This window comes from Dermacentor albipictus, chromosome 2, assembly GCF_038994185.2.
Source record: "Dermacentor albipictus isolate Rhodes 1998 colony chromosome 2, USDA_Dalb.pri_finalv2, whole genome shotgun sequence".
Lineage (NCBI taxonomy): Eukaryota > Metazoa > Arthropoda > Arachnida > Ixodida > Ixodidae > Dermacentor > Dermacentor albipictus.
In genome coordinates, this window is record NC_091822.1 from 74,816,572 (window position 1) to 74,841,371 (window position 24,800).

Here is a 24,800-nt window from a genome sequence, read left to right on the forward strand (position 1 = left end):
GGTGATATTGTCACCGAAGTGCACATCGAAGTGGTATTACTGCCGAAGTTTCAGAACGAGTGGAATGGCTCATGATATTTATTATCCATGGTTGAGCACTAATGGGAAAATTATAATGAAAAGTTGCTACACCATTGGGCTAGCACAGTAAAACCTCCTTAATTATATCTTATATTGATTATATTAAAATGTCTGAATTAACCGAATTATCGAGGGTATCAAGAAAACAAAAGACAGGTTTAGTTTAACGTACGCTAAGCAGCACACGTTTTCTAGAATTTTGGTTGGCCGGCAATATTTTCGGATCTCAGAGGCCATATGCCGTCATCGTGGCTATTTCGCGCCTGAAGCGATAGGTGGCGCTGACATCTCGAATGTTTCTTTCGTTAGGCTTCGACTCATTTGAAACGAGAAGCTATCTCGAAAACACCACGAGGTTATCCATAATACTCTGTCGTCGAAGCGGCCTGAGACAAAGCAAAAGCCGTTTACACAGTCATTTTTTACAAACAAAGTGCATTTTACAAAAGCAACGCCAAAATCAATTCGAAGCGGGCAGCCGGGATCGCCGCCATGTTTCCCGCAAGCTTCGCAAACCCCGAAAAAACGCTAACGCTAACTCATTTGCGTTGCGTACTCCCGCTATACCCGCTATTTCGTTTAGTGTTCAGCGCATGCGCAGTGACAACCCGCTATTCTTTAGCGTACCAATGGTATAGCGTACGCTATACTAAAACGGTCTAAAAAACGGCCTGAAGGCACAGGCCGAAGTCTGCACCGAACCAGCTAAACTACCGTTCGCCGCAACTGCTGTGGAAGAAATCATGGTCGCCATCAGTGCGAACATGAATGGTGATACGTAGTTATGAAGGTATGCAGCCAACATGGTGTTAAGCGCGGCGGTTAACACAAGAATAAGGACTTTAAAGGCACGATGCGTACCGAGATACGATTAATGCACGATTTCTGCTGATGACTGTGGCAATGTGGACTCTGCCGTTTCATTTTGGCTGAGCGCTAACGCTATTTTTGCTCTTCTGCGTCGCATATTCACATCGCTCCGTACTCTCCCAGCTCCAAGACTTCTCCGAATTAACTGATGTGCACCCAAACAGCTCTGAATTAACGAGCGTTTGATAAAATTAAATTAAGAATATGCCTGCTGACACCAGAGGAGTCTAATGCGACTTTCTGAATTAACAAGGGATGAATAAACGAGGTCTTACTGTACTAGAATGTCCCGGTAAAGACTCAAATCATGTCCTACATCTACTTCAATTTGTCGCTTACTAAAGCTTTGTGCTCCATAATATTGTCATGTTGCAGTGATGGTGAAGAACATAGTAGCAAAACTGTCAACCATGAAACGAACCCTTCATTGGGTAAACTTGAGCCCGCAAAAGCAAGTGGCACTCTAAGCCCAATGATAGTGGCGAACGCAGTCAGTGATCGTCGAAATTTCATCTGCAGGTCAAGCGCATTGGCTTTTATACATGTCTCGTCGAAGGTTCCAGCGTAATCGGTTGTTCTCGCATACCTTCTAGAAAATACAAGACTATTTGCATTGCACATACAATCTGATTACACAACGTTCAGTGAGAACATATGCGAGAGGTAGAAACAATGATAAAATTTGGGTTCCAAATCATGTAGGCACATCTTGTGCTGGGCAATTACGTTAAGTTGTTAGCAGGTGAAATGCAGTCTCCGGAAAAAGAATAACAATATTGATACCTTAGACGTTTCCCAGTATTCATCCGTCTCTTTGGTTTGAGTTTCTTTGGTGTCTTTTTACATCTAAGTACACAAGTGCTTTTCCAAAATGCCTGGAGGGAGACCTGTACAACTGTGCTAGTTGTGTAACTTCTGCAGCACTGCTGCTAAGCATGAAATGAAGTAGAGCGACGTCCCCGCCATTCATGTGGGGCCGTATTATGTATGCGTTCTTTTCCTTCGATTCTTTCTATTTCTTATCACCTATCAAAGCGAGCAGCTAATACTAGTGATGATGAAGGCACAATGCCCTATCTGCACAAAGCGCCAAGCCTTGAGGAGGTCACTCACCTGTGCCATGAGGACCTCCCCAAAGGTCTCGAAGTACTGGCGCAGGTCCTGCTCCGAGGTCTTCCAGGGTAGGCCCAGCACTATCAGATCGGAGCATTTCTGCCGGTTCTCCAGCCGCTTGGTTTTGGCTGTGCTGTTCTCCAGCTGCTCGTCGCTCTTGCGCTTGTTCTCAGAGTTGTGCAGGCACGCATCTGCAGGACGAGTGCACAGAGGAAACCAATCTGTTGCTATTCTCTCCACTGAGACTAATACTTCGGCAATGCATGCCAGCTGAACTGCTGGCACCTACTTTTCCAGCCGGTTGCCACCAAAAGCACCAGTGAGGGCGATGCATTGTGAAAGAAAGTGACCACACGCCTGCAATATCGTGCTAAAATTAACATGTCTTAGGAAACAAGTTAAATGTGTCTCAGACCTTCCCAGCAGTGCAGAAAATAAGGGGAAATTTTGCCAAAGCATTTGACATAAGCCTCCAATGTAGACTTGTTTGCAGCTATGTGTGTAGGTGATTCCTCGAGAGATCAAACATGAATGTTCACTTGATATTTTAGTTTTCTCTCTTTTTTTAATGTCATGTAGTAATATTCAAACAGCATGGAACCAAAAATTTTGTTCCCGAAAAGCATTCCCAGCAAGCCAAAAAAATATTTGAAGGTCACGGCACAAATGTCCTCCTATTGCTTAAAATATTTCCCGAATTCATGGCCAAACTAAATGCAAACTAAAAGTGTGACAAAAACCTTCTTTGCTCATTTTAATAAGCGTCACAAAAAACTAGTTCAATGCATTTTTTTATGCTGTCCACAAAAATAAGAAAATGTAACAAAAAATCTAAACATGGACCAAATCAGAAAAATTTTGTAACTTTGATGCGTCTTGGTGCGTTTTCTATTTTGCACAGAAATTTGAAAATCGGCCCATGTTGAGCGTGCTGGCTGGCTTGATGAATGGTGATACGCAGTTATGAAGGCATGCAGCCAACACGGTGTTCAGTGCGGCGGTTAACACAAGAATAAGGGCTTTAAAGGCATGATGCGTACCTTTGCTAGTCGTCTATCAGTCTGCATTGTATGCAAATACAGTTCTAATTTCTTTGCTGCTTCAGAATTTCGCTTGGCAGCTTGTTTTCAACAAAAAATGTATTGCCAGATTTTTATTTGTGCCTAGAATGTGCGGGGATAGAGGGGCTGCCGCCCCCTAAAGTGCTAATACGTGACGCATTTGCAGCCTACAACCTCTATGGGCATCGCACTTACACTTCCGTTATTTGCTTGTTAACAGCATGCGAGACACCGCGAGTACATGTTGTGGCTGATTTTGCAAAAACTTGCCTGGTGCACACAGTAAATCCCCTGTAAGCGGCACCAAGGAAGGCTAATCCATAAGCAATGGAGCGCCTTCATAAAAAGCAGGTGCGCCATAATGGAGGTGCCACTTCACTGCCTGCTCCCCATACTCCACATGCAATGGATACTGGAACTTCCAACGGCACTACGTTGTCCAACTCACACTGTGCCTTTCTAAAAACGTATCTGAGTAATTTTCCGAGCCATTTCTCTTGTTTCCCTTTATCAAACATTCTCCACATGGCTCACAGATAGACTTCTTTCTGTATTACCTTGACCTTCACCTCTGTCTTTCAGCCATCCGAAAAAGTGCACTGCAGCATGACTGAGCCAAAGGCTGTCGAAGTTACCTCATTTGTGAAGTTTTGTCCACCCCTTGCTGACACACTTTCCCACACTGAGAACAGCAGAGGTCACTGGTGGCGCCACATGGACATTTGTCTTTTGATAACCGAGCGTGGCCCACACGTTTTCACAGTGAAAAGCGTTAGATGGCCTTGTTCATAAAACACGAAACCATGAGACATTCTGGAGGCTCAGTAACGACAGCGGGGCAGAAAAAGTTACACAGAGAGCGTGGTGCTGTTCAGTGTAAATGTTTCGACTTGGTCTAGCTGTTCACTACATGCGATGCATGCGGCTCATAGCTCGCTCGGTCCTAGTATTGTGCAAAAAAGAAAATTTTTTTAATTTTTTAAAAATTTGTTGCGTAAACATTGTGGAAGTTGCCTCCCTGCAAAAGCTACTGCGAGAGGTTGAGGATATTTGTGACACCAATGAGGTATGCCAGCACTGCTTTCCGCGCCTCAAGAAAACCGTGTCTTCATCCAGTTACACCCGCGATGAAGCAGACTAGGCATTCCTTCAGGGAGAAGAAGCGATTGATGACTTGAACAGGTATGTCCACCACTCTTCTGATGTTTCAGCATTGAAGCCATCTTCCATTCACAGACACAGCTTATGGAAAGATAAAATGGGTTGAGACTGAAAGTCGTGGTGATGAAGATGCATTCAGCCTTAAGAGCTGCATACGGAGGCATCAGTGCACCTGAACCGTCTGTGACAGAATGCTGTGCATGCGCTGGTTGGTTAAATTGCTTGAAGCAAGCATACGAGGCTCCAAGGTCCTATTGAGAACACCTCTGTCTCTTCAACCATCGTGCCACCAGAAGTTGAAAACTAATGCGTTCAAGAAGCAATCCCAGCAGTCGCAACGTACATGCTCAGAAAGACCCAAAATTGGCGTGAGAAGCATGGAATGTGGTTAGATTGTGATCCGTAAACGAGGTCATAGTTAAGCCCATGGGATGTAGAATCTGCGCTCAACTAATTCACCAAGTACAAATTTGGGTGCTCGTGGCAGAGACCGAACTAGAAGGACGTGTCAGTCTCACGAATGGCCAGAGAGAGTATGACTCAGAGCAGTTTATAACACGTTCCACCCATGAGACATTCCAGATGTTCAAAGCAGCTCATCCCACAAGTGCCATCATCCTGTCGAAGTTTTACAGCCTACACCCAAAATGGGCACTGCTCGCACAACAACAGGTTTGCGTTTGCATTTACTGCGCTAAAGCCAACCTTTGTGTCTTCGCGCTTGAGAACGTAACTGGCATGGAAATCTCATTGGAAGGCATGAAAGCATTGTGCTTTTGCAGCTCCCCAACCACAGATTGTATGTTAGGTGAATGCGATCACTGCACATGGAGCCTCACTTCGACCAGCCTGGCAATGGTTGACAAGGACAAGGCCACATCTGCTGTTTGGGAAAGTGGTGACTCGATTGAAATGGCGACGTCTCCAACCCTTTTTGTGAAAGAGTTTGGCAAATTGGCGACCAAATGGATTCCTCATGAATACATGCACTGCACTCAAGCCACGGCGATTCATGAGGCAAAGAAGTGCGAGCAGTGCGAAAGCATTGTTTTGCATTTTGATTTTGTGGAAAATTAGACTGTTCTTCTCTCAAATGAAACACAATCGTACTATTGGCCCAAGAAATGAATCTCAATTTTCATCCGTGTCACCCCAACAAGGAAAGCAACACACACCTTTGCCGTCGTAAGCAACGACATGCATCACGCTTCAGCACACGCCTGCAATGCCCTAGGCAGAGTGCGCAGAGTGTTAATGAAAAAGCCCCCATCTACTGTCACGTAACATACGTCAGCGATGGTGCAGAGAGCCATTTTAAAGATAGGTACCAGCTGCATGAGCTGTGCCATTCCAAGTATATGTCCGTGAGGCTACCAGGCATGGGAAGAATCCCTGTAATGGTGGGGGTGGACTCCTCAGCACCAAGATCCCCTGCACACCCTGAGGTCTGGAAGTGCCACCCTCCATTCAGTCGCCACATAAGATGGTCTCCCAACTTAGCGGCAGACTCAAGAATGTGGCCCTGCTTCATGCACCTGCTGCAGCCATTGAGGAGCACCATCAGCAGAAGTCAGCGGAGTGAAAGTCGGTGCCGCGTGTGCCGGGTGTTCAGTCATAGCATGTGTGGATGTGTGGCCGCGATCAGACAGGCAGACACGCGCTGTCCATTGTGAGGACTGCTGCTAGTCAGTTGACAGTGATTAAACTTGTTTAAATACTAACTGCAAAGCACACACAATAAATTTGTTCAAGCACCATAATTAGTCTCAAGTTTGTTCTCTTTTGCGTCCGAGATAACAAAGCAGAAAACACGTCTGTTCTCGCCACAATAATAAAAAAAAAAACAAAAGTTAATCTTCCTTCATTTGTAACAACTGTTGCTGTTTTGTTTTTAAGAGAGCAAATGTTAAAGAACCGGAATGAGTCATCGCAGCACTAAAGCCAGCACTCAACATGGGCCACTTTGGCCCATTATATTTTGTGAATAAAGCAAATAAGGAAACATCACACTCACATTTTGCCCAACATAAGCGGACTTTCTCGCTATCCTTCCAAATTATGCGAAATGGTGTGCATGTATGGAACTATGGCCACTTTGTTTGCTTCCATAATGTCGGTCCGCTCCCCGAGGTCTGCCCTACACCTACTCATATTTTCAGCTACGGCAGTCAACAGGCTCAGAGGATAACCCGAATCATCTAGACGTTTCGCTTGGGCCCACAAACTTGTTTCAAGCTTATGCTGACAAGACTTGATCAGTGAATTTTGAAAACACAAACTTAAGATGGCATGTTTTACTAGTTTCGAGTGGGCAGAAGCAAATGAAAATGCAGGCTTATTTCCTCTAGGTTCTTAAGTCCAGCACACGCCTCCTGAGAATAAACACAACCTTAAGTCTAAATATCTCACGAAGTAGACTGGGGCTGTGTCCCTGTCTACAAAGACACGACTATTCTAAGTAAGGCCCAAGACAGAATGACACGCGAGATCATTGAAGCTCATGAAATTGACAAAATGAAAGAAAGATGTGAGCTTTCCATCTTTGGCCTTATTGGAGAAAGAAAAGGGGTATCTAGAATCATCGCCTTGAAGATGACATGGTGCAATGCGATTACAGTGACGACATGTGTGGGTTCAGTACTGCACCATTATATGTTGTCTCCTTAGTGTTATTTTTGATCCCCTGATGTTGTATAAATAACATATACGATTGAATAAAATGTTTAGTTGAAAGTTAGCGCTGTGTGTATGTCTTCTCATTCTTGGTCACCATCACATTGTGCTGCTCCGTGTCTACAACGGCCCCATGATGTCAAGCACGGGGGCTGTTCTGAAGGCAAGCGCCTAACACGAAGGGGGGCAGGGTGTTGAGCCAAGGCCTCCACAAATAATGAACCTGCATTTTTATTCTAGCAACTATATGAGAAGATCTTGAACCATCTGCTGCTTGGTTCGTCACTTAAATTTTGGAGCAAGAACACAATTCATGGTTTGCATCATTCGATAAAACACTGCATGATTGCTTGCCTTGTTCCCCAAGAAAAAAAATCTGAAACCACTGTTTTGTCAGCAACTCATCCTTGGTGAAATGAGCTCCTGCAGTTATGCAGAATGGTTTTGCCACCTCGATGACTAAATGTCCAGACATATTGTTATGAAGTGAAGTGGTCACGCCAGCACCTGTTTCAATGAACAGTATCGGGCTGGGTGGAGTATGCATGGTTCACCGTAAAAAAAGTGGTATTTTACGTGCCAAAAGGCACGCTATAGTGAGGGAGCCCGAATTAATTTCAACCGCCTGCAGTTCTTTAATGTGCACTCAATGCATGGTACAAAGGTGTTTTCGCATTTCAGCCCCATTCAATTGTGGCCAGGATTTGGTCCCGCAACCTTGTTTTGCCAGCCACTTTCAAGATAGCCGCATATGGTTTGTAAATACATCGAGTATATAACTCCTGCATCTCCGTTACAAAATGTCAAATGCTTTATTGAACAATGCAGATCAACAAATGCAAGCTTGTTGCAATCAATATTTGAGGAAGAATGATGCAGTGAGAAACACTAAATCTTCTCTAAATGTTTTTAGAATAAAAGCACAGATTGCACAACAACAAGCGAACAGATTTCCGCCGCAGTCCTCAGTGAGCAGAATTCCATATGCAGCAAGCCACTTAATGCTCTACATTACTGTCGCTGATGTGACAGCACTTAAGTTTAGCTCTGGTCTGTCCCAAGCTGGAGAATGTGTATTCATGCCCTTGATTATCTTGTCGCTGTGCAGCAGTAGGTATGAATGCGACAATATTCAAAACCGTGGTACTGGGCACTTGTGTAAAGCTTGATAAAGTGAGACCCCCAAGGCATGCTACAGATTTCAACATCATTTTTTTCTTCTTTCTTTTCCTTTAACCAATCTTCTATCACCCAATGAGAATGCCACAGAACTGAGCGAGTTTTGACTGCTATGGCTCCTTAAAGTTTAAAGTTGACGATCACTTCACCCTTGTTAGCTCAACGTTTATGGCGACTGGTCCACAAAATTAAATTATGAGGTTTTACTTATCAAAACCAAAATATAGTTACTAAGCATGCCGCAATGGGGGACTCTGGATTCATTCTGACCACCTGGGGTCAGCCCAAGCCTAGCAGCTTTCAAAGAACACAGGCTCTCTTTGTAGCATTGTACTGCAACATTTCTTTAAAGTTACTACATTCCACTAATATTCATTTATTTTAACAATTGATGTGGTCCATGCCGATACAAAGCCTTATGCCTCCTGTTACTATTCATTATCATCAGCCTACTCATCAGTCCACTGCAGGACAAAGGCCTCTCCTTGTGATCTCCAATTACCCCTGTCCTGCGCCAACCTATTCCAGTTAGCACCTGCAAAATTTTAAATTTCACCTCCCTGTACTGTTACCATTGGTGCTCCACAATATAACATCCTTCAGATCTGTAAAGCCTGTTTCGCAATGTGCACTACTCTCAAATTTTTGCCTGTCAGCTTTAACAGCTACAGCCTACGTTTGAGAATGCAGGGAAGTGGGAAACAAGCCTGTACAAATATTTCTCTCATCACATCTACGTTGGCTGGCTCGGCCAATCGATGCATTCTGGAAGCAATACCCACAGAGAGGTTTGGTCAGGAGCCATATATGAGGCTTGACTGTGCACGTTGCGTACAACCAAGTTATCTATGTCTCTTAGTGACACTATAAACACACAAACACCAATGAGATAAAGGAATCTCATCTCTAACACTCTCATCTAGTGGTTTACATTCCAACTTTAGCGAGCTTTAATTTACGTTGAATTAGGTATGACTACATGTGATGGTAACTGCCATTGCAATAAGCAGTCAGGACATGCTCAACAGCTCAAGCGCTTTTATAAAACACACACAAATACAGTAGGGGCAATCCCCAATCGGACGATGCTAGCTTTCAGACACCTTCGTATTAGTGGTTCTACAAGGCCGGGCACCCCTAATGCCAATTGTTACGCTCTTGATGCCGACGACACGTCCGGAGTTAGCGGCCCTAACCAGGCGGAAACATATAAACGAATGGGCGGGGCTGGTGACACGCGGGTAGCAGCTCGTTTCGGGCCGAAACGCGAACCGGCACGGAGGGGGGACAGAGAGAAGAGGAAATAAAAACGAATTAAGCACGCGAGAGGGACACTGGCATCCAGCCGATTAGCGTAATGAGCGGTCGTGCTGCTGTTCCGGCGGGACCACCAGACGACGAAGACACTTCGCGGGGAGGGTTGAACGGACGCCGGCGCCGTGAAACTGTGTCAGGATGGAGGAAAGAGAACCACCACAACCACCGCAGGGAAAAAGGGGAGAAAAAAAAGAAAAGAACGGAACGGAAGACAGGACCGCCCTGAGGCGCACCGGGCGCGATTGTGCCCTCCTAAAAGTGGGCCGCAGAAGGCAGGCAAGTATGGGTGGATGTAGTACTACGTGCAACGGACACTGGTATTTCGCAAAACAACGCGATCGCACGGAAAACACGCACATCTGTCCAAGCTCGGTTTTAAAGAGGGATGCGGGAGTGCGTGTATGGCGCAGCTAAGGCAGGTTTGCCACGAAGGAACTGACAAACACTCGAGCCGTTCTCGACTGGCGAGGGACGAAGCACTGGCAAGTCGGGTTCAAACTGCCTACGCCGGAGTGAGACTATTTTTTTCTTCCCCTGCACGGGGGAACGAACGCCTGTGTAAGCTGTGTCGTATCGGCGCTGTCGGCTCGATTAACCGTGAAGGGCCGTTCGTTCCCCACATGTATAAGGAAGTGGTCCTGCGGCCAGCGCGCCGATCACAAACCGCGACCGAGTCGCGGTGTCGTTGAAGAGGCCATCCATGCCAACCGCCACTTCTGACCCTTTCCTCCACAGCTCGCGTGGTTACAGTTGTGAGGATCGCGGAGACAAACGAGGCCGGGTGGGTTTCACGCCGTCGAACACGAAATGTGCGACGGTGATTTTTATGTTGCAGTGTGTTCGATGATGGTCGCCGGAGGAATTTCCGCATCGAAGTGAGCGCGCGTTTCCATCAAGCACAATCGACGGCCCCTCCTCTCTCTCTCTCTCCCCGACGAGCAATCGGGCCCGGTCGTGGCGACGACCGCCGGCGACCCGGGCAAGAAAACGACGCTTACGGAAGAAAAAAAACCCAACGCCGCTGTTCGTACGCGCGCGCGCGCGAACCGCCAGCCCGACTACGCATGACGGCCGTGATCCGGCACTGGCGACGGTTAAAAAAGGAACGCACAAGAGCGAACGCGCAGCCACTTCAAAGTACTTTAGGGCTCGAGCACTACGTTAACGGAGGCGCACTTGATGCGTACGCGATGGCGGAACTAAACCACACACTCGCACGGGCTTTCCTCGGCCCGATGCGATACGCATCATCGGGTAGCGGAAGAATCGTTAAACCGGTTAACGAAGGAAGCAAAGGTGTTAGCATTTAGGCATCGAAGCTCTAACAACGAGTTTTTCAAACGATGCAAAGCAAGGGTGGGCCGCGATCACAGCAAGCCACGCAACCTATCGTTACCTCCCTGAAACTGGATCGCGACACATGCTATTGAAGCGACGTTTACAAACAAACTTGGCGTCAGGGCGCCAGTCGGCTGCCGTCGCGCAGCCGGCTCGCGGGCAGCGCTAGACACGAGCAGAAATTGCGACGAGCCGCTCTCGGACGCCTTGAGGCACGTAGGCAAGAACGGCTCGCGTGTCCCTGAAACACAAGCGATGAAACCCCGACTGGCCGAGGGGCACTGCTGCGGGGCATTAGGCCTAACAATCGAGCTTGTGTTCCTGGCACATTAAGCACGGATAGGAAACCACCGTCACAGCCGACGGTGCCGGCACGTTGTCTTACCTTTGGGGAAAACACAGTAATACACAACATTGCCCCATCCGTTGTCTGGCGGGTGAAATCGGCCGTCGACCAAACGCACTCCACGCATCGTTCCAGACTCTGGGTTTCGATATTTGAGTCCGCATGTGGCCGGGAACTGAGCGGACAGCGTTGTCAATAACAGTGTGCCATCGTCTTCACACGGAAGTTCAATGGGTTCTTCACTTTCATCCTCTGAAACTTGAATAAAACAGCTCATTCTGAAACTTTATATAAACAAACACACAAGCATACACTTACACCACAACACACATCAAACTTTGGATACTCTCGCACCACTACGAGAGAACGCGAGATTCGAAATGTTTTGGAAGTAAGTGACGTCTGGTGGCCACATTTTTGAGCTAGAAAATGAAAAGATCCACTGCGTAGCCAATGCACGCCAAGCGGCGCCAAGGCCGAAGCCCGATGTGCCATGCGCAGAAACTCTGTGCGCGGGTGCATGAACCGGCGAAGGCGCGAGTGCGCTGAAGTCTTCGAAACCTACCATGACCAGTAATCGGCACAGCCGAGCGCTCTTCGTGAAAGCAGATGGCGGGCCCATGTACTTTTCTATGGTGCCCTGCTCGGAGCGAAAGGAGATACGTGAGCTTATAGAAAATGGAGGCGGCGTTCTTTTACAGCCGGATAAGAATCCTGACGCCGTCCGTTTGGTGCCCACTTGCATTACAACGACGGAAGGCCCCGATGACGCTTTCTCTGCCACTTACATACGTGCTTGCGTTTCCAGCAACAAGCTCTTTCCTCTGAAAGAATTCAAAATTCCGAGAGCATCAACTGCGGAGACAGACGACGACGGTGACTGCAAGGAGCGTAAACTTCGCTCCGTTCGCTCAAGACGCGAGTACACGCTTGGCGAAGAAATTGCGATGGCGAAGTACATAGCGAAGAAGCCCGGGGTCTGTGTCCGTGGCAACGAGGTATACAAGGAAATGGCTGCGGCCTATGCGGTGCCTGGCGGTCACTCGTGGCAATCCTTGAAGCAGCATTACCTGAAGAAAATACTCCCGTGGAAACACCTGTACGAGTCACCTGACGCGAGTAAAGTCCTCGTCAAGAGACACGCCCACAAAGCACAACAAGCGCGTGAAGCCTTGTCGAGCGCCACTTCGGCGTGTGGGTCAGTTATCGTTGAAGACAGCAGCAGCGATGACGAACAGTTGCCGAAGCCGCGGGGGGCTATTGACGGTAGAGTCGAAAACAACTGGGATACCGATACTGAAGTTGTTGCGGAAACAGAAAGCCAAGGTGCATCGTCTTATTTGCAGGACTGCGACACACCCGCTGCGAGAAAACATACCAGTAGAAGGCGCAAAATGAAACGCAAGAAGCGTTTACTGTCGGGCAGTTGCAAGGAAAGCTCGAGTGAAAGCTCCGCTAGGCACAAAAGTAATATCCCGGCCCGTGGGAAGAAGAGTCACGACGATGGCATTGCAGACTCTACCCAAAAGGCTGCCTCGGGAGTCATTGAAGGGCAGATATCCCATGCCAGCAAGCTTAGGTCCTTCCGGTTGCCCATAAGAAAGCAAGGAAGTACCAGATCCCACGCAAACCTTAACACACGTTTGGACACACAGTCGACATTTGAATCGACTCACAATGAGACTGCAACAAAGGACAGATTTCCTCACATAGAAGCTTTTAGCGGACAAAGGCCTTTGCGATCGCCCCGAAGTAAACGGCTGAACACAGCTCGGCAGATTGATGTTGACGGCCAATTGGATGAGCTGCTAAACTCGGAGTCTACTGAGGGCATCGTGACAACAAAGGCCTTCCGTTCTTCACCCGAGTCTGTCTACAACACAGCAGAAAGCGACGGTACATCCCATGGCACTGACCGCATAGGGAAAGATGACAAAAATGTACCGTTGGCACAAAAACAGCAAATAGAGCCAGATTCAACAGCGATGAAAACACACAGGAAAGCATTGCGAGTGCCCGCATTACGTAGGAGTGATAAAACTTTACCATCTTCCAGTGAGAATGCACGCTTCAGTAGCACTCATCGAGCTGCAGGTTGTGAAAAGGAACCGAAGTCGTTGCCACGCATTGGCAGTGGGACATCGGGTTTTGACAGTGCTGATGATACCCTGCTTAGGAAGGTTGCAGAGCAAGCATTTGCGCTTCGCCGTTCATCTGAGGTCAGCTCTGAAGAGCAAGATGACGTGAGTTTCCTTCTGGCATTGATCAGATTCTTGGCCGCATGCCAAAAAATTGAGCTTGAAACTACTGCTGTTGTGGTATCCCTGGTCGTTTAGCACCAATAGACGTCAAGAAGCTTGCTCTATCACGTAATTGGATGATGTGTAGCTAGCCTTTGTTAACTCAGCATATTTTGTGCCCAGCACAAGGTAAAGGTAAATGTTATGGACTGTAGTTAACTTATTGGGATACCCTAAAGAAAGAAGTTCGCTGTGAGAAAAGACTTGGCAAGCCAGAAAAGATGCAAACAAAAGCCAGGTGGGCCAAGAAATTGTTGCACTGGCTCGTCTTGGTGTCATGGATTTTGATATAGTTAATTTTTTATTAGTGAAGCTCTGGACTAGATTATAAGAGCCGACAACCTTACTTACCAAGTCTTGGGAATGTTTACTGTGCCACATGAGGCCTAATACAAAAAAACACTTTGCAACCCGTGATGCCACAATGGCATACCAGCACTGGAGTACTGACGTGAAATTCGATGATGGAGCTTATAATTTCAATTTCTCTTTTAATGATTGACTTATTACAGTTAAACTTATTAAAAAGAGAGTTTTGACAGGATGACTAATCAGGCTAAACTGATTTAGTGTTTCTTTCAAGTGTCCCAGTGTCGCTTCACACATTGGCATTGGCGTTTAAGTTCGTCAAAAAATAAGTCTCCCTCAGATGTCTCCAGTTGCTTTTGTCCTGCATCGGCGTGTTCCTCCATAGGCCCACAAATTTCCTAATTTTATTGTCACCCAATTCTGTGTTGCACTAAATTGCACTTTCCATTCCTTAATATCCATTTCATTACTGTCATCATCATCAGCCTGGTTACGCCCACTGCAGGGCAAAGGCCTCTCCCATACTTCTTCAACAACCCCGGTCATGTACTAATTGTGGCCATGCCGTCCCTGCAAACTTCTTAATCTCATCCGCCCACCTAACTTTCTGCCACCCCCTGCTACGCTTCCCTTCCCTTGGGATCCAGTCCGTAACCCTTAATGACCATCGGTTATCTTCATTCTCATTACATGTCCTCCCCATGCCCATTTGTTTTTCTTGATTTCAACTAAGATGTCATTAACTCGCGTTTGTTCCCTCACCCAATCTGCTCTTTTCTTATCCCTTAACGTTACATCTATCATTCTTCTTTCCATAGCTCTTTGCGTCATCCTCAATTTGAGTAGAACCCTTTTCGTAAGCCTCCACATTTCTGCCCCGTAGGTGAGTACTGGTAAGACACGGCTATTATATACTTTTCTCTTGAGGGATAATGGCAACCTGCTGTTCATGATCTGAGAATGCCTGCCAAACGCACCCCAGCCCATTCTTATTCTTCTGATTATTTCCGTCTCATGATCCGGATCCGCCGTCACTACCTGCCTTAAGTAGATGTATTCCCTTACGACTTCCAGTGCCTCACTGCCTATTGTAAATTGCTGTTCTCTTCCGAGACTGTTAAACATTACTTTAGTTTTTTGTAGATTAATGTTCCGACCCACTCTTCTGCTTTGCCTCTCCAGGTCAGTGAGCATGCATTGCAGTTGGTCCCCTGAGTTACTAAGCAAGGCAATATCATCAGCGAATCACAAGTTACCAAGGTATTCTCCACAAACTTTTATCCCCATTTCTTCCCAATCCAGGTCTCTGAATACCTCCTGTAAACACGCTGTGAATAGCATTGGAGAGATCGTATCTCCCTGCCTGACACCTTTCTTTATTGGGATTTTGTTGCTTTCTTTATGGAGGACTACGGTGGCTGTGGAGCCACTATAGATATCTTTCAGTATTTTTACATACGGCTCGTCTACACCCTGATTCCGTAATGCCTCCATGACTGCTGAGGTTTCGACAGAATCAAACACTTTCTCGTAATCAATGAAAGCTATATATAAGGGTTGGTTATATTCCGCACATTTCTCTATCACCTGATTGATAGTGTGAATATGATCTATTGTTGAGTAGCCTTTACGGAATCCTGCCTGGTCCTTTGCTTGACAGAAGTCTAGGGTGTTCCTGACTCTATTTGCAATTAGTTTAGTAAATAGTTTGTAGGCAACGGACAGTAAGCTGATCGGTCCATAATTTTTCAAATCTTTGGCGTCCCCTTTCTTATGGATTAGGATTATGTTAGCGTTCTTCCAAGATTCCGGTACGCTCGAGGTCACGAGGCATTGCGTAAACAGGGTGGCCAGTTTCTCTAGAACAATCTGTCCACCATCCTTCAACAAATCTACTGTTACCTGATCCTCCCCAGCTGCCTTCCCCCTTTGCATATCTCCCAAGGCTTTCTTTACTTCTTCCGGCGTTACCTTTGGTATTTCCGATCCCTCTATACTATTTTCTCTTCCAATATCGTCGTGGGTGCCACTGGTACTGTATAAATCTCTATAGAACTCCTCAGCCACTTGAACTATCTCATCCATATTAGTAATGATATTGCCGGCTTTGTCTCTTAACGCATACATCTGATTCTTGCCAATTCCTAGTTTCTTCTTCACTGTTTTTAGGCTTCCTCCGTTCCTGAGAGCATGTTCAATTCTATCCATATTATACTTCCTTATGTCAGCTGTCTTACGCTTGTTGATTGACTTCGAAAGTTCTGCCAGTTCTATTCTAGCTGTAGGGTTAGAAGCTTTCATACATTGACGTTTCTTGATCAGATCTTTCGTCTCCTGCTATAGTTTGCTGGTATCCTGCCTTACGGAGTTACCACCGACTTCCATTGCACACTCCTTAATGATGCCCACAAGATTGTCGTTCATTGCTTCAACACTAAGGTCCTCTTCCTGAATTAAAGCCGAATACCTGTTCTGTAGCTTGATCTGGAATTCCTCTATTTTTCCTCTTACTGCTAACTCATTAATCGGCTTCTTATGTACCAGTTTCTTCCGTTCCCTCCTCAGGTCTAGGCTAATTCGAGTTCTTACCATCCTGTGGTCACTGCAGCGCACCTTGCCGAGCACGTCCACATCTTGTATGATGCCAGGGTTAGCGCAGAGTATGAAGTCTATTTCATTTCTAGTGTCGCCGTTCGGGCTCCTCCACGTCCACTTCCGGCTATCCCGCTTGCGGAAGAAGGTATTCATTATCCTCATATTATTCTGTTCCGCAAACTGTCCTGCTGTCCTGTCCTGTCCTGCTGTCCTGCTAATAACTCTCCCCTGCTATTCCTAGTGCCTATGCCATATTCCCCCACTGCCTTGTCTCCAACCTGCTTCTTGCCTACCTTGGCATTAAAGTCGCCCATTAGTATAGTGTATTTAGTTTTCACTCTACCCATCGCCGACTCCACGTCTTCATAGAAGCTTTCGACTTCCTGGTCATCATTACTGGATGTAGGGACGTAGACCTGTACAGTCTTCATTTTGTACCTCTTAAGTTTCACAACAAGACCTGCCACCCTCTCGTTAATGCTATAGAATTCATGTATGTTACCAGCTATATTCTTATTAATCAGGAATCCGACTCTTAGTTCTCTTTTCTCTGCTAAGCCCCGGTAGCACAGGACGTGCCCGCTTTTTAGCACTGTATATGCTTCTTTTGGCCTCCTAACTTCACTGAGCCCTATTATATCCCATTTACTGCCCTCTAATTCCTCCAATAGCACTGCTAGACTCGCCTCACTAGATAACGTTCTAGCGTTAAACGGTGCCAGGTTCATATTCCAATGGAGGACTGTCCGGAGCCAGTGATTCTTACTGTAACTGTTACTGTAACTTATGATTAGTTCTGTTTTACATGGCATGTCCAGCTTCACCTGTGCTTGACTATAACGGTGTCTTATTCCTGTGCCCACTTTATAATCCACACTGCTGTTACCCACTATAGTAGCCCAGTGGCCACGGCATTGCTCTGCTGAGCTCGAGGTCGAGGGTTCAAGCTCAGCAACAATAGCTGCATTTTTATTGGGGCGGAAGGGGAAAATCGCCGAAGCCATCTCACGACGACTTGTGATGGTCACGCACTCAGTGTTGAAGTACCGTAATATAGCGACACAGCGTTTTGCCACCGTTGATACGAGTTATGTATGAGGCATGTACCCAAGGTAACTTTTCTATGCAAATGAAGGGAGGGGGGGGAGCATACTTTTACTAGTAGGAATGTTAATTATTCCCACCGTTTGCTTTAAAGTTGCGTAAACCCACAAAAGAGAAATTAAATAAGGTGTATTTCACAAGCACGCCTGTGATATACGCATATTCTTTACATGGAAAACCAGGAACTACATCAAATTGGCTCAAGCAGGAAAGAAATGCAGGAAGGAAACAGCCAAGAACAAGTAAACAAACGAAAGCATAAAATGAAGATTTCTGGTAGTGTTTTTCTAATCAGCTCTAGACGAATTATCGAGAAAGATATATTTGCAGAATAATCAGTTCTTTTATATCTCTCGTTTAGTGCTCTACCAAGTTAGGTCCGAAAACCGACTCGTATCGTTATTTGGGAAGTTGCGTAATGAAGCGTGGCCACCAGTCCTGTACAACCACGTAGAGTGCTCAACGCTGCGGTTCTTGACGTACTGCGCCCCTGTGGAAGGTTAGAAAAACATGCACATAAGCACAGCAAAGAAGTGGCTACGTCAGGCGGCTTGAATGATAACTGTGGAAGTGTCATTCAAAATACAGGGAGCCCTTCTTCACTTCCGGCGGCATTTTCTCTACTTCCTTTTTAAATGAAAGTATTTTCGTGCATAAATTAAATTTGTTAATTATTGCTCTTCCTTCCTGTTTGGCTGTTTCCTCGATTCCCTCCCTTAGTAGATCGCTTAATATTTCACGTTCTTGCAACTCTTTTCTCCTGTTGCCAATTTTGCATGAAAAGTGCTCTACAATTAAGGAAAAAAACCAGACGATGTAACGAGTGACATTCATATTTCTTATGGGTTGAACGGTTATTGCAGGGTCTGATTGAAATTTTGATTTTTTTGGGGATGGCTGTGAAATGCAGATTGTTGAAAAGATATCAGTGGGGCCTTTCCAGCGGCAGCACCTTGAGATTTTGAAACAGGAATCGAAATAATGAGCGAGGCAAAACATTCCACCATCTTTTATCTGAGAGAAAATCAAGCCGCTTCACACCCTTAGTTCAGTGGCCTTTTCCTCGACCCGTTCAGCGATTGCTTCGACACCGCGGCCACAATAATATTGTAACAGCAGTCCACTGTTGACCGCCAAATAGCTGTCAAGTCTCAAGACTGATTTGGTGACGCTTTAGGAGTATGGTTGAGGAGTGGTGGCGGGGGGGAGAGGGGGTACGCCACCTAATTATGTGGGGGGGGAGGCGCCCCCCCACCGGGCCCTCTACTCGGGTACGTGCCCTGACTGGGCTCCTCTCCTGCACTTCTTTCTAGACACATTGAGCCATCTGGTCTCATGGACACTCAGTTAAGCGAGAAGCTGGAACTTAACGGCGAGCGTAGTCTGGAAGCTGCCGTCATCGCTGCTCGCATTATGGAAACAATCAAGGAGCAGAAATATGACCTATGATCGCAACTATAGTCACCTGCAGCTGTAGACGCCATGCGACTCGAAGAGCAAAAGAAAGTCAAATCGGAACTCTCGAAAAAACCAGCACAATCAAACCGCACCGACCTGCAAGCACCCACCATCACGCACTATGTACCCAGCAAATGGCAAAACATGCATTGCCTACTGCAAGAAGGGTCACTTTGGTGCCGTATGCTTATCTGCTTTCAAAAAAGCAAAAAGAGCACAGACCGAGCTGTTTTGAAAGAGGTTTACTTGGGACAATTGACACACCAACACCAAAAATCTGTGTGACACTCAGAGGCTTGCCAATGAAGCCCAAGGTGGACACTGGTGCAGATGTAACTATACCTACAAGCCTCTATGATGAACAAGTCATGGGCAACCTGAAGCAAGCAAAGAAACAGCTGCCCGGGCCTGGCAGGACCAAAATAGCAATGGTTGGACTGTTCAATGCAACCCTGTGCTGGAATGGCCGGTTGTGTTACCACCCGCTTTGATCCGAATTCGGGCTTATTACTGGCTCTCTGCCCTGTCAGCAAGAAACAAGCAAAAAAATCCGTCATTGCTAAGTCTCATCTCAAGCTGAGGTCAAATCATTAGGTACGTTTTGTTGTAATTATTGTGATCAGCTGTTTTCACACTGCTAGGACTCTAGATACGGCATCAAGCTGTAAAACTGATTTGATTTCTATTTAGTCGATCACGCCACAGCATTAGGATTGATGATGCGTTGACATTGCGGAATGCTATAAAAGCCTAATTTTTGACTGCGTCATTAATTTACTACCCTGCTCTAGCATGGTGCATGATGACAGTAGCGAGCAAATGCCAAGTAGATGTTTAGCAGGCGCTGCGGTGCAGATGAACATTTGTAAGGGCATTCTCCCATACTACTTGCTAAGGAGACTGCAAGGTAACTGCAGGGAAAGTGTACGGGTAAAGGGAAGCAATGCTGTAGCATGTCTGTAAACACAGCTTTCGGTTACGAGGTCAAAACATTTTTTGCGACAATTCACCAACCAGTGAGCATGTAACAGGGTGGTGAGCAGACGATGCAGTGCAGATAGCACATCTCAAGGGTCATTCGGCCTTCATTTTAGCTAAGAATTCGCATAGCTTCCATAGTACTGCAACCAGCTTTTGAGATGGAGTGTAGGTACACATTGTCACATACTGAGTGACCCATGTTGGTCGAACCATGTTACCCCAGCAAAGCTGCCTGATGCACTACCTATTCAACCATTGACCACCCAGTGGCCCAGGCAGGTGTGAAAATGATTAGGTACAAACATAGATATATAGACGAATGGACGAGTTGATGGAAATATAGATGGATGGCCCCTGGGAAGTGTGATATCGAAGTACTCTTAACAATGCTCACACACGAGCAACCACTCAAAAGAACAGCATATATGCTTCAGAGATTTCAAAAGTATGTTGGCCGTTGCACATTACGAGAGTAGATGTACTGTTTAACAATGGCATGCACTCGCACTTGGCAAAATGACTATCTACATTCCTTCAGGCTTCATGCATTTTCCGGGGAGGCTATCTATGTATGTTTGTTTGTGTATGTTAGTATCTAGCCATTTTCTCTCCTACTTGGGTCACTGGGTACTCCATGGTTGGAACGTTTAGCACGTCGGGCTGCTGTGCTGAGGTAACACGTGTCGAGACAAACCATCGAATCAACTTGGGTCACTTTGTATGTGCCAGTGTGTACTCACATGCCTCTCTTCATCGAAGCTCTTTCATGCCCGCATGGGCCATTGTGGATGTGGGACTAGGCAGGCACTGCTGTTCGATGAAATTCTTTGACGCCAACTTGGTGCCGCTTGGGCTGTGTTGGTCTTCAGTGAGCCTCTTTGACACCAACTGCGGTCACTGGGTATGTGTGCCAGCTGGTGTGTGTGCTGCCCTTCAATGAACATCTTTGACGCCAACTTTTGCAACTAGGTATGTGCCACTGGGATAGTTCGCCTCTGCGAGAACTAAAAAATCCCTAAATTTCCCCGATGCCAAGTGGAATCGAACTCTCATCACAAGGGTTCCTCAAGAACAGCAACTCGACACTGGGTACACAAGTGCACTGAGTACGTGCCGCTTTTCAATGGATGTATTTCGTGCCAATGCTTTAGCAAGCTGCACCACGAATGCACCGAGTATTGTGCCGCTCTTCAATGAACCTCTCGTCAACATTGGTCACCAAGTGTGTGCGGTGAGTGAGGGGACAATTTTCAATGTTTAGAAGCACCGGCACGGCGCGCCCTTCGTCTTGGAGGCTATGTGCAGACTCTTAGCAGCACCACTAAATGGTGCAGCACGTCCAAAAAGAAGCACGACAGGGAGCCCGGTTGCCATAATGATGCGTTTCTCAGCATTCGCATGCACCGGTGCGCCATGCATTTCGGATCCACCTCAGGCTTCGTGTTGGCCGCCCTAGATGCTGCCGAGTGTTTCTAGCAAAGCACGAAAGAGGAGTTCCACTGCAGTACATGCCTCAGACACGACACGTTTTGATGGTGGCAATACATTATGTGGCTATGTGATTCAATGCTAATGCTAAATGCTTGTCATTGACAGTCATCATGAGATGGGTTCTGCCGAATTTTTTTCTTTAACCTACACCTCTACCTATTTAATTTTTCAATGATTGTCTGTGACATTCTAGGATGTCCTGAGCATGCTTTCAGGTATTTTTCGTTAGCCTTTAAGTTCAGATCATTAGGTGAACATTGGTGTGGTACAGCAAATTACTACTTCAATTTCAAGCATATTGGTGAGTGAGCATTAGTGATTTGAAAATGCCTGTAAAATGCATCCTTACCTCTTTTTTCTGGAGAGTTTCATTTGATAGCCTAGGTGGTGGTCACACACTGATCACTCACCAGCAGCATGTCTGCCCAGTGTAGAACAAAGCCCTCTCCCACTTATACCTTCCTTGCATCAGCCGATTACATCCTATGCCTGCAACTTTCCTAATCTTACTCTAGTACTAAATCCGTTGCTGTTTTCAACTGCATTTAGTCTCACTTGGCATGCATTGTGGTACCGCTGACAGAGTGCAGGTTATGTTCCTTATGCATACCTGTAAACTCTCTCCAATTGTTCAAAAATATTACAAATTTCAGCTCGTTCTGTGATTTTACAAATGTTACCTTAAAAAAAAAACTTTGCAAAAAACTTTTGTTCATTGATCTCCAACCTTACCGTTGAAATTCTGGTCGGGAAACAGAGGAGTAGTACTTGCTTCAAGTAAGTTGCTACAAGTTTTGGAAGCAAGTGACATCGATAGTACTCAAGTCACTGAAGCACTCACTGTGATCTAAAGACAATTTTAGCATGCTTCTTTCTGCTATTCTAAATTTACCGTTGCTTGTGTGCTCAATCTAAAGGTAAATCATCGTTAATAAAATGCACATATACCCCCACAAAGGACGTGCTCAGGGCACGACTAAAAAAGTTGTGTGCCATATTCCCCCTTTCCCCCCCTCGATCACATTCAAGAGATTCCTTACAAATTGAAGTTTTGCAGGTTGGCATGTATGCCTATGCATTGCATGTCCTGCCCATCTTCACTTGGTCCACCTAATTTCAGCAGTGCCAGTTGATGGTGTTTAATCTCTAATCCATGCTGTCATCTCCCCGCCTTATGTGTGGTCCTCATCCGTTGCTCGAGTTTCGCTTGCTATTTTTCGAGCTTGAAATACCCTTCATGACGGTCTGCCAACCAAGTCAAGCAAGAATGTAGGGAAAGCTCTTTTCACAAGTCTTTAGCTCCTGCTCGTCAATTTGTAGTCCCAGAAAGTATTTTCATTTCAAATCATGCAGGCATGAAGACAATGACTTCAGTGACTCAGCAATGATGACCACATCACAGTCAAAAACATGCACACTATAATTAAAGATTGGCAGGTATGGTGATGGAGGCAGCATGCTGCACAAACACTTGCATATTGAACAGACATTAAAGCATGTAAAAGCATAGGAGATGTGGCCTTTTCTTTTCAATGTATAACTCACATTAATTACAAATGAGGCTTAATTTTAAATTCTAAAAATTCTGCCTTTTTGCAGCTATAACCACAGTGATTATGAAGCATGCCTCATAGATTAATTTTCACCCCTTGGGGTTCTTTTATAATGTGCACCTCAATATGTAGGCACACGAGCATTTTTGCGCTTCGCCCTTGCCAAGGTACGGTCGCGGTCATAGTTTTCTGTGACCCCACTGCTAGGACACATATCTGTCCGATAGAGCCAAAGCTGCATAGCACCACAAGGGTAGCATGTTCAAGAGCACTGTGTGCTTTCATGGTACATTTCGTGCCCCTTTTTGAGCAACCGCAAATACAGTAGATGTCATTTGCCAAAACAAGGAGCGCAGGGGGGCTTGTGGCTTGGCCTAGGTGGTTCACCAGTCATTATTGGCCTCTGTTTGTCTTTTGCCCTATGTGGTTCACCAGTCATTATTGGCCTCTCAGTTTGTCTAGCATTTGCAGGAGCTTATATCTGTGCTAAAACCCTTTGTGTGGCTTCCATTTTCTGCCTTACCGATTGCTAGGTATGGCTTCTGATCTTCAGCCAATCCACTCATGGAACTGCATTAACCTGTGATCTCGTCGAAGCCTCGGCATGCTTCGTACCTTTCCAAGCACTGCACGGATGGCATTCTCAGGGAAATGAAAGACTGCATCAATAAATTTTCTGCTGTATTCCACATTGGGACAATGATGCATACATCTTGCCTTAGATCTGAGAATGTTGCCCTGTGGTTGCGGTGGAATGAAGTAGGGCGGTGTTCATGGTGATTATCCATGTAAGGTCATGTCTTGGTGGTCTGGAAAGCGGGGTTCTAATAATTGCATGAGGCCTTTTTGTCGTGAGTAAACAGCTGCCTTTCACCTTTCATTTTAGTGCGCATGCAAGTTGACCCAAATGTAGTTTTGAGTAGCAGAAATATCAAAACATTCAGCTGCTTCATTCAGACTGCATTATTTATTTTTACGATTTAGTACACTGAAATAAAGTTTTACTGTGGGCAGCTCTTTGCCCTCCCGCTGACATTGTCTGTTCGATCTCTCTCCAGGCAACCACAGTTACGATGTCGAGCAGCAGCGGGCACTCCGACGAGGACTCCACTTTGGATGACGAAGTGGAGAATGTGCAACGGGAGCTCTCCAGGCTCCTCGCCGCTCTCGAGGAAGGGAAGAGCCGACCGCCACACGACACATGCCCGCCGCAGTGTACGTGCCCTCTCACAAGCTGGTACGCCCAGTCCGCGCGGGCAGCCGTATCGCTCAGCGCCTTTCTGGCCTTCCACGATGCACCACTTCCGGACCAGCCAGGAGGGGTCACTGACCCTGTTGTGGCCATGGCACTGGAATGGATGTTGCGCCACCTTGAACAGGGTGCCAACGAAGGTGACAGAAGTGCTTTGCAGTGAACGTTCTTCCAAACACCTTACTGTATCGCCGCTCCGGTGAAAAGACACGATGCAATGTTCTGAAATTTGCACTGGTGACTTTGATGATAGTGCATTGTGAAATGTACCACGTGAAGTATAATATGAAAAAAGAAGTGACTTGGCCTCCTAATCTGTGGCCTTCTTTCTTGTATTGAAGTTGTCATAATTTTAGTTATTACTTTAACCTTTTATTACTGCATGAACATCTTGCAAAACAATTTGCTGAGCCCTTCTTCTTGGCCAAAAATGTTAGACTAAAGCTCTGTCTTCCAAAAGAGAAAAAGAACGAGGTGGTATTTTATGAGCTGTGCAAGCCATGTATCATATACCAGGTGCTTTTTTCTTATATGGCACAATAAAAATAAAATTGAATATCTGGGCCCCTGCCTTTCTTTTTCAGAAAGCCTATCTGGATAAGCAGACATTAGCAGAAA

General features: G+C 46.1%; 2 protein-coding genes across 3 annotated transcripts in view; one reads left to right on the plus strand and one right to left on the minus strand.

The window, feature by feature from the left end:
- LOC135913120 (TAR DNA-binding protein 43-like) overlaps positions 1 to 11,511 on the minus strand; it is a 33,458-nt gene extending 21,947 nt beyond the window's left edge. Inside the window, exons 1-2 of one of the 2 annotated variants that reach the window (XM_065445802.2) lie at positions 11,179 to 11,511; positions 2,065 to 2,255 (exon numbers count right to left, since the gene is read on the minus strand). In XM_065445802.2, coding sequence (XP_065301874.1) covers positions 2,065 to 2,255; positions 11,179 to 11,416 — 429 coding nt within the window. In that variant the 5' untranslated portion in view covers positions 11,417 to 11,511. The remainder of the gene's footprint in view (positions 1 to 2,064; positions 2,256 to 11,178) is intronic. The other variant, XM_065445803.2, reaches the window with a different exon arrangement.
- A 73-nt stretch (positions 11,512 to 11,584) lies between these two features.
- On the plus strand, positions 11,585 to 24,736 carry LOC135913119 (uncharacterized). Its single transcript, XM_065445801.2, has 2 exons — positions 11,585 to 13,382; positions 23,989 to 24,736. The coding sequence occupies exons 1-2, from the start codon at positions 11,706 to 11,708 to the stop codon at positions 24,343 to 24,345; spliced, it is 2,034 nt and encodes a 677-aa protein (XP_065301873.1). The 5' UTR covers positions 11,585 to 11,705; the 3' UTR covers positions 24,346 to 24,736.
- The last annotated feature ends 64 nt before the right edge of the window (positions 24,737 to 24,800 follow it).